Source organism: Adiantum capillus-veneris, chromosome 19 (assembly GCF_014529385.1).
Source record: "Adiantum capillus-veneris isolate H3 chromosome 19, ASM1452938v2, whole genome shotgun sequence".
In the NCBI taxonomy this organism is placed as follows: domain Eukaryota; kingdom Viridiplantae; phylum Streptophyta; class Polypodiopsida; order Polypodiales; family Pteridaceae; genus Adiantum; species Adiantum capillus-veneris.
The window spans coordinates 100,304,124-100,314,057 of NC_140949.1; the positions used below are offsets into that span (position 1 = coordinate 100,304,124).

The window sequence follows — 9,934 nt, forward strand, 5'->3', positions numbered from 1 at the left end:
TTGGCAGTGTCCTGTCCAACACCCAAGTCAGCCATAAGGCGTCTGAGCCATACACACTCAACCGTAGCTGTGAAGACTGCCCTGTACTCAGCCTCACAACTCGAAGTGGCCACAGTAGGTTGCTTCTTGCTCAACCATGATATACATGAACTGCCAAGCATGAAACAAAAACCACTTGTGGACACTCGCGTGTCAAAACAACCAGCCCAATCTGAGTCCGAAAAAGCATGTAAGTCTGGCGGCAATGATCCCCCCTTGGGATAAAACAAGCCAAGATGTAAAGTGCCACTAAGGTAGCGGAAAATCCTCTTGACAGCCTGCCAATGCTTAGACCCTGGGCTATGCATAAATCTGCTGACCTGCGAGACTGCAAACTGAATATCTGGCCTCGTGTTGCATACATAAATGAGGTAGCCAACAGCAGTTTGGTAAAGAGTGACATCAGCAGGATCGCCAGCATCATGTAGACTCAACTTCAAACCTGTTTCCATGGGAGTGGCAATAGGTTTGCAATCCTCAAGTCCAAACTTACATAGCAATGTCTCTATGTAACTTTTCTGACACAAGGCAATACCACTATCACACTGCTTAAACTGTATACCCAAGTAATGATGCAACAGCCCCAAATCTTTCATCTTGAAAGTAGCATTCAAATCAGCCTTAAATTCAGCAATATGTCTCTCATTTGGTCCAGTAATCAGCAAATCATCAACATAAAGAACCACAATGAGAAATACATCATCCTCACGCTTTACATACAATGTGCTTTCTGTTGGACTGTTACGAAAGCCTCGTTTAACCAAATGAGAGTCAGCTTTCTCATACCAAGCACGAGGAGATTGCTTCAACCCATACAAAGCCTTCTTACATTTGCACACTTTGTCCTCTTGTCCTTTTATGACAAACCGCGAGGCTGCGTTACATAAACTTCCTCAAATATGTCACCATTCAAGAAAGCAGTAACAATGTCTGATTGATGTACATCCCAACCAAAATGAGCTGCCAATGCACATAGAAAACGTACAATAGTCATACGACAAGTGGGAGCAAAAGTCTCTTCATAATCTATGCCTTTTTGTTGTGCATAACCCTTTGCAACAAGTCGAGCCTTATGGCGATCGATCTCACCATCCGGCTTGCGTTTCAACTTGTAAACCCACTTCGTACCAATGGCCTTTTTGCCAGGAGGCAAATCACATAAAGTCCATGTGTCATTCTCTATAAGTGCATCATATTCTGATTTCATGGCAGCAATCCAATTTTCTGAATTCTGTGCTTCATCAAAGGACAGAGGCTCCTCAACATCATGTAAACTAGACACAGCCAAAGCATAATAATCTGATGCATAAGATGCATGGCGAGAGCCTGAACGAGTACGACTAGATAAAGGTGCATCCAATTTACTGTCACGCAAAGTGTGCACTAGCCATTTTGGCATACCTCTAGCCTGCTCATTTTCAGCCCTTTCCTCATCAAGTACATCATGTACATCTGCATCAGTAATAGGCTGTTCTAAAACATTTTCAGAAACCCCCATAGGCTGTACATTTGCCTCATTGGAACTTACATTCGTATTTCCACCACTGAAAAGAGGCAACAAAGTGTCATAAATGTCCTGTGAGCTTACATTACTGTCTCTAGTACATGACAGCAAGGGTTGAACAGAATCTTCCACAAACACTACATCCCGTGAAACCAGAATACGTTTTGTTTGCGGATGATACAACCTGTAACCTTTGCTTTCAGCACTATAACCAACAAAAATACATTTGACAGCCTTATCATCCAATTTTCTGCGCTGCACTTGTGGCACCAAAGCATATGCCAAACAGCCAAAAACACGCATGTGCTCAATAGAAGGTTTTCTATCATGCCATGCTTCATATGGAGTAATAGACTGCAAAGCTTTCGTAGGACACCTGTTAAGTACATAAGTGGCACACATGATGGCCTCAAGCCAAAAAGAATGCGGCAAAGCTTGACTTTTGACCATACATCGTGCCATTTCCGTTAGTGACCTGTTTTTCCTCTCAGCAACACCATTTTGCTGAGGTGTATAAGGCACTGTACATTGGTGTTTTATCCCACGACTAGCCAGAAATGCATTAAATTCATGAGACATATACTCCCCCCCTCGATCGGAACGGAGGGTGCCCATAGTACATTTTGAGACATTTTCAGCCATAGCCAAAAATTGTTTGAAGCACATAAAAACTTCGGACTTCGCTTTAAGCGGAAATACCCACGCATGCCTGGAGTAATCATCAATGAAAGTCACGAAGTACAGGTAATTGCCCAAGGACGGAGTTTGCATGGGCCCACAAACGTCACTATGCACAAGCTGCAACCTGCATGTGGCCCTAACTGAACCATCCTTTGGAAACTTAGAACGCTGCATTTTACCCAGAATATAGCCTTCACAAACATGTTTGATAGGTGCTTCAAGAGGCGGCAAAGAAGCAACCATATCAGATTTCTGCAAACGCAGCAAACTGGCAAAATTCAGATGACCAAAACGTGCATGCCAAAGTTTTGCATCTGAAATAGCCCTTGAATCTGCAACAGCATTTGCAAAATTTTGTCCACACTTGTCATACAAAGTGAGCTTATACAGCCCACGGCACAAAAGCCCAGATGCAACAATTTCATCACCAAAACTGAGATCATGAACTGTACATCTGTCATCCACAAATTTGACTACAAGTCCAAGTCTAGCAAGTGCGGATACAGACAAGAGATTCTTCTTGATCCCAGGTACATAAAGTGCATCAACAAGTGTGAAGGAACTGCCATTAGCAGCAGTGAGCACAATCTTTCCAACTCCCTGAACTGGATAAGAGGCGTTGTTGGCACAAGTGACTGAATTCCCATGAGGGACAGACTCGAGAGAGGTAAACAATTCACGATGTGAGGTAATGTGCTTTGTAGCACCACTGTCGAAATACCACACATGTGAATCTGCTGCAACTGACAAGCATGCATCATGGACAGCAGGATTGTAAGTGCACTCTGCGCTAAAAGCCCATTCTGCATCAACATCAGCATCACAATCTCCTTTCACAGAAGACTCAACAATGGCTGCATTTGTAGTGGAACCAGCATTTGCAGTGGAACCACCCTCTTTCTTCTTAGCCTCTTTGGCCTTCAACTTAGGACACGACTTGATCAAGTGATCATTGGCTTTACAATAATGGCAACGCATCTTCTTTTTGCCCTTATCACCAGAATTGCCAGACGAAGTGCTGCCAGCAGAAGCATTAGGAACAGAATTTTTTTCACTCGCAGCAGAACCATAAGAAGTGGCTGCATTACTGTTACCACCCTTTCTTTGAGAAGCAATAAAAGCCTGTTCAACTGCACGCTGCCTAGTCCTGTTTTTTCTAGAAAGTGACTCTTGCAACAGCAATGTGCATAATGCATCAAACTTGACAACTTCAGGATTTCCTTGGGTCATCAGTCTCCAAGTACTAGCAAAAGTCTGGTAGGAATCTGGTAAGGCATCAAGAACAGTCTGCACAAGGGAACTGTCAGAAATGACTTCACCTGCAGAAATGAGTTGCTCATTGATATCCTTGACACTAGCAAGGAAAGTGTCCATATCATCTTCCTCATGCATAATCTTCGACTCTAGCTCTTTACGCAGCAAAGCAATTTTAGCCTCATTGCGGCTTGCATAAAGACCTGCTAGAATATCCCAAGCCTGTTTTGCAGATTTTGCTGAACGGATGTGAGGAATAATGGTGCGCTTCACAGACAACGCAATCAATGCATGAGCCTGCGCATCCTTAACATCCCAACGAGCTTGTTCTGCCGTAGGCAAAACAACTCTAACAGCTGCAATCCTTGCAGCAAGACCTGCAACATCCTCAACATCGCCTACATCTTCAGAACCAGGACGTACATCAATGCCCTGCACAATGTTCCAGACACCTTTTGACACAAGAACGTGTTGCATCATATAAGCCCACATAGGGTAGTTGTCCCCATCCAACCTGTCCTCAGCAGCAAACATCTTGAACACATCTGTGTTGTTGTTGTCAGCCATGGTAAATGCTGCACCTGATGTGAAAACTGCCCGAAAATAGGAGAAATGGAGCGGGAACAACTTGTGCTATATAGCAAAAACCGTAGAAGACTATAAGGCACCTGTTATGCAGAAAGCGGCACTGACAGAAAATCTGCACAAAATGACGAAATAGCCTGTTCAGTACTGCCCGTAGTGGAAACGGAGGCCGAAATGAGCCCAAATCAAAATTCTGAGCAGACCAAGCTCTTCGAGCGCTCCCAAAATATTTGTCGACCTGCGAACGCTCGCCAAAGTTCACTGAAATCGGAGAAAGTGAGCAGGAGTGTGCTGGAGCAGCTGGCGACTAAGCCCGGGAGGACGTGACCTGCTCTGATACCAATTGTTGGAATTAGGGTTGCAGAGAAACACACACAGCTTGGAGAAGACGAAGGAAGCTCAAGGCACACAATAGAGAGTATATTACTTAGTGTGCAATAGAAAGATAGATAGCCCTAGAGTGATGGGCGTATATACAATGCACGGGGGAAAAAACCTCCTAAAGAGGGAAAAAATGCCCCGGCGGTCCTAGTGTGTTCACACACATCACTACCACATGTATATGGTAACATTTATGACATTTTTTTGTGCAAAATTCACAATTGTGAGTGATTGCCATAGTGGGTAGCTATAGTTGTTGATTACAACAAAGTTTTTGCCATACTAAGGTTACCAACAACTCCAAAAAATGATTCTTCAAACACTTAAATTTGTTCAAACGAGAGAGATACATCGTTTTTTCTATCTGATGATGTTATGAAGAATTTTCTCCAAAAAATGATTCTTCAAACACTTAAATTTGTTCAAACGAGAGAGATACATCGTTTTTTCTATCTGATGATGTTATGAAGAATTTTCTCCGAGAGAGGCAGTGTGAGGCCAAAAATGACATGAGTTGCTCATGCACTGCCTATGGCAATGCCTAGTTAGATGCATCATCTGGGAGACCTCCGCATGGAAAAGGGTGGTTTGAGTGGTGGATCACAATCCAATCTCCCTGTATATAGGCCTAGTCTATATATACCTCCTTTTCAGCTTACTCTCCTCTAGGGTTGTCTCCCATGGACTGGTGATCCTCATTCTTTTCTTTCTCCCAAATCTTGATGTGCATGCTCCTATGTAAGAGTATTTTGGCGGGGGCCTTTGATATAGGACTTTTGTCCTTAAATGGTGAATCCCATTTTTTTGTAAGGCTATTTGTGGTAGTGTTTTCTACTCACTACAATAGGCTTGCCATCCATGGCACAATTCCATGCAACTATGTTGCATGGGTTTGCCATTATTGATGGGAGCAATGTCTTTGCTAGAATGTTCTTCAATGCCTAGAAGATTTCTGTCAAATATTGATGGTAGGAGAAGCATTCTGCTAGATTCTTCCATGGATGTTTTTTTATAGCTAGTATTGTTTTTGGTAGCTTATGATTTAAGCGGGCAACCCAATAGGCCCTTCAAACGCGCTCGTTGAGGGCCATTCAAATGTGGCTTGTGTGCCCCGTTTCTTCTCGTGTAGCAAAGAGATCAGCAGGATGAATTAAATGCCAAATTAAAACCTTTTTGCATCGTTGGGAGGGGCCCCCTCAATCACTACTCACATTGACTAATCACCCTTTTGACATGCTACAACAATCAATTTACTAAGTAGGACGTGTGAAATGCCAAGATTTGTAACTTTCGGGCCTCAATAACAATCGGGTCGTACCTTGGAGGAGTGGGGGGAGTAAGGGTGGTGTATTCTCTACATATGGTAAGTCCACAATTGCAGGCATCGATTTCGTACGTGGATGCTAGCCCTACTAACACTTTGAAAAAGGGGGGGAATAAGCTATTATCCAGGACAATATCAAACCAGAGTAATTTTCGGATGCATAGGCCAATGAGGTTTGAATGTCTTAGCTTCACTTTTAAGCGAGATGTTTGCTTGTGTTGCGAGTCATTTATGGGTGCGACCAAGTTTCAACAATCTTTTTGTTAGCCCTGTTAATCCTGGGGGGACTCCGCTCTAAACAACCCTCCTCTCCTCTCTCGTAGGAGACCGGTTCTTGATAGGCACTTTGCCGACCTTTAGCTTTAGGCTTGTTATATGAGCACATTGGCCACTTTTACCCCACGTTCATACTTCTTCTTTTCTGCCCATCTTATTTGAGGCAGTCAAGTTCAACGATTGTGTGTAGAAACGCAGAGAGAGAGACAGAGCGAGAGACAGAGAGACAGAGCGAGAGCCATGGACGCAGTTGAAGGCGTGATCACGCCCATCAAGGATTTCGCTAAGGACAGCGTCCGCCTGGTTAAGCGATGCCACAAACCAGATCGCAAAGGTAAGCTCCCCTTTCTCGCAGATCGGGTAGGTTCTCTGTGTGCACAGAGATCTACCACGAGGCTGGTGCCGTGTTGTTAGGAGGCTAGTTTTTGTTGCAATTGAATCTTTCTCCTTGTGATGAACGCAATGGAGAATCCAAAATCGCCTGCCGTTGATTCTAAAAATGTGAAAACCAGATAAGATTGGCGTGGCTAGGTTAGGTGCCGCATGTACAGGTTGTTGCATGGTTGGCCTGCATTGTATGAATCATTTGAATAGGTTTATGAGGTCAGGTGCTAAGCAAGCGTATTAAATTACTAGATTGTGCGTAGAAATATGACCTGCAACGCTAGAAGTCACTTTTTCTCTATCTCTTCAAGGATCATAGTTAAACAATCTGTTGAAGAGGTGATGTTGTGATTACATTTTATGAAGGCCTTGGTTTGGGGTGAAGTGCAACTTGTTTGAAGTTTGTGCGTTGTTTTCTACGCATGCATAGGGATTTGTATTGCTGTTATTCACTACGTAGGGTCACTTCAGTAGTCATCACTTACAAGAGACGTCTGTCTAATATGTGGCTGTTTTTGGAATCAGAATTTACTAAGGTGGCCTTCAGAACGGCGATTGGATTTGTCGTAATGGGTTTCGTGGGCTTCTTTGTCAAGCTGATTTTCATCCCCATCAACAATATTATCGTGGGCTCAGGATAGGTTTGTATATCGTAATTACCCCTCTTTTTCCTTTGAAATGCGATTTTTGCATGTGGTTAAATCATCTGTTTTCGTGAATTGCATGCAGCTTTCGCTGATGAGCAATGGAATCCAGACGGATGGGAGCCAATTTTTGTACGCTTCTTCAAAGCAGAAGTATAGGATCAAATGACTCATTTACACTTGTAGTAGCTCTTTGCGAGCATGAGCTTGTATTCACAAAGAGATCAAATTTTTGATGTGACTGGACACATGTATCCCGTGAGTGGTGTGTCAAGTTGCTCTTAGGATGAAGTTCTTGTTGTACATTGCAAAAGTGTCAAATCAGATTCAGTTTCTGTGATAATGGCTAGAAGGGATTCTCAATGGGATGCTGTGCTTTTAGGGTAAATGTTACAACTTACGTTGTGCGCTAAGGATTGATCATGTCTTACTTGTGCTTTTTTGGGTGGTAGGAAATGGAGATATAGTTTCTAGTTTAGCTTGAACTTGTACGGGTGTCGCAGGTCTGCAACAGTCATCGCATTTTCTTGTCTTGGGCTGACCGGTGACCCTGAGAGGCTCATCTGGGCAGTGAACTCAGGGCACTTACTCATCATCAAAGGGGCGCCCGCCATCACATTGGCAGGCTCCCCTTTCCACACAGTATGCCCGTTAAGCTGGCCCTTGAAAGAATTGAACTATCTTCAAAGCAGAAGATTCGTCCTATTGGCTGAGGCTCTTGTCCACTAGTTAGGGGCTGCTGGTTTGAGCTTTTTGGGTGCTGCGGTTTGCTTTGGCTGGGGGCTGATGTTTTGGCCCATTTTTTGCAGCCAATGAGCATTTTATGATTGGTGATCAACTCAGCTCATGATCCTTTGTGCCATTTATGGGCTAAATGCCCTCATTCTCAGGGCATGGTGACAATGCTTAACTGAGCAAGTTGCTTACGCACACTTAGTTTGTGTGGTTATCTTGAAATGTCAATCGCAGCACAGTTACGGAAGATTTGTTAGACTTCACAATTTTTTGTTGAGAGTGGATTTTGCCCACCGACTATTACATAAAAAATTAGGTGTGTATTAACATGAGTAAAAGCCTAAAGGTCAATTTGTGTTTGTCAATGGGGTGAAGAAGTATTGTCTGTTGTGCTCTTGTTCTCTTGAAGCTCCCGAAGCTCCTGACTAATTCTCTATACCCTCGATCCCTGGTGATTAGGGGGCAACATAGTCTTAACTGCAATAGCTGCCTCAGGGTCCTGCCTCAGGCTTGTAGAGGAGAAGGAATATCGTATTGTGTGTGGTTCTCTTGAAGCTCCCGAAGCTCCTGACTTATTCTCTATTGAACATACCCTGGTCCCCTGGTGATTAGGGGGCAACATAGTCTTTATTGCAATAGCTACCTCAGGGTTGTAGAGGAGAAAAGATATCGTTGGATGTGGCCATACCTATCAGCCCTTGTGCTCCTACATTCTAGCAGGCCTTGACCTTAAGGAGGCAGGAGGTGTTACTAAAGAGCAGGTCTAGTTCTCGATCACAACAGGACTCAGCTAGCCATTGGGCAATGAGGTGCTGTGTGCAGTTATTGGTGAAAGGCATCTTCGAGCAGGAGGGGCACTGAGCAAGACGGCGACAAACCGTGTTACTAGTTGGAATACCTCGTGCAAGAAGGAGCTAGACCCTAAAAAGAGTTTTCCAGCTAGAAAAAGATTCTGCCATCTCCTATAGCTGTTCGTTGCCAGTAGTGTTAATTTTTGAAGGATTCTTCATAGGAAGGTAACCCAACTACTTGCCCTTCTCCAAGAAGGGTAGGTTTTTTTCTTGGGCCCCTTGTACGATTTTGCGTATGTAATTCTGCTTTTTAAATTGCAAATGTATGCACCATCTCATTGAAATTGCTATTTGAACTCTATTTATGCTCTTCAAGTGCCAGGCGCATTAATCTTTACTCTCCTGGGAGAATGGCATTTCTCTATTTTTACAGATCACTATCAGGACTAGCCTTCTCTTGCAGGTCAAATAGGATTTGGAAGGGCCCGTGACTGTCAAAAATGAACACTGAAATTTACCAGATGTAGCTATTCAACGCTTAGATTTCCCAAACGGCATATATATCCAAGCCATGGATATCTACTTTTCAAGAATGATATTGGTGCCTTACAAAACTCAGCTTGTGACCCTTTGTGCTATTTGAATGCCCTCGTTCTCCGGGTATGGTGACAATGCTTAACCGATCAATTTGCTGAGTAATGTTATGAAGGCCCGCCTCACCATATACGCACACTTAGTTTCTGTGGCTATCTTGAAATGTTAAACGCAGCACAGTTACGGAAGTTTGTTGACACTACAATTTTTTGGTGAGAGTGGATTCTACCCGTCGATTACTACATAAACAATTAGCTGTATATTAACAGGAGTACCAATTTGTTTATGTCAATGGGGTGAAGAAGCACTGTGTTGTGCTCTTGTTCTCTTGAGGCTCCCAAAGCTCCTGGCTAAATCTCTGTTGAACATACCCTCGTCCCCTGGTGATTACTCCAACTGCCATAGCTACTTCAGGGTCCTGTCTCAGGGTTGTAGGGAAGGGATATTGTTGGATGTGGCCATACCCGTCAGCCCTTGTGCTCCTACATTCTAGCAGGCCTTGCCTTAAGGAGGCAGGCCACAACAGGACTCAGCTAGCGCTTGGGTAATGAGGTGCTGTGTGCAGTTATTGGTGAATGGCAAGAGAGGCAACAAACCGCGTTACAAGTTAGAATACCTCGTGAGGCTAGACCCTAAATAGAGTTTTCCAGCTAGAAAGAGTGAGTCCGCCATCATAGCTGTTTGTTTTGCAACTAGTGTTCCATTTTTGAAGAAGGATGGGCCCTTTCTGCAGAGGATCTCC

At 43.7% G+C, this 9,934-nt stretch overlaps 1 protein-coding gene across 1 annotated transcript; it reads left to right on the forward strand.

The window, feature by feature from the left end:
- Nucleotides 1-6,184: 6,184 nt before the first annotated feature.
- On the forward strand, nucleotides 6,185-7,415 carry LOC147434547 (protein transport protein Sec61 subunit gamma). The gene is made up of 3 exons (XM_086491012.1): nucleotides 6,185-6,378; nucleotides 6,954-7,069; nucleotides 7,158-7,415. Exons 1-2 carry the CDS (start codon nucleotides 6,285-6,287, stop codon nucleotides 7,067-7,069), a joined length of 210 nt encoding a protein of 69 aa, XP_086347138.1. The 5' UTR covers nucleotides 6,185-6,284; the 3' UTR covers nucleotides 7,158-7,415.
- Nucleotides 7,416-9,934: the final 2,519 nt, after the last annotated feature.

Excerpts from the sequence above, each read along its gene's own strand:
- LOC147434547 (XM_086491012.1), top strand. The coding sequence starts at position 6,285 with ATGGACGCAGTTGAAGGCGTGATCACGCCCATCAAGGATTTCGCTAAG. Across the intron at positions 6,379-6,953 it reads CCACAAACCAGATCGCAAAG|AATTTACTAAGGTGGCCTTC; the intron begins GTAAGCTCCCCT and ends TTTTGGAATCAG.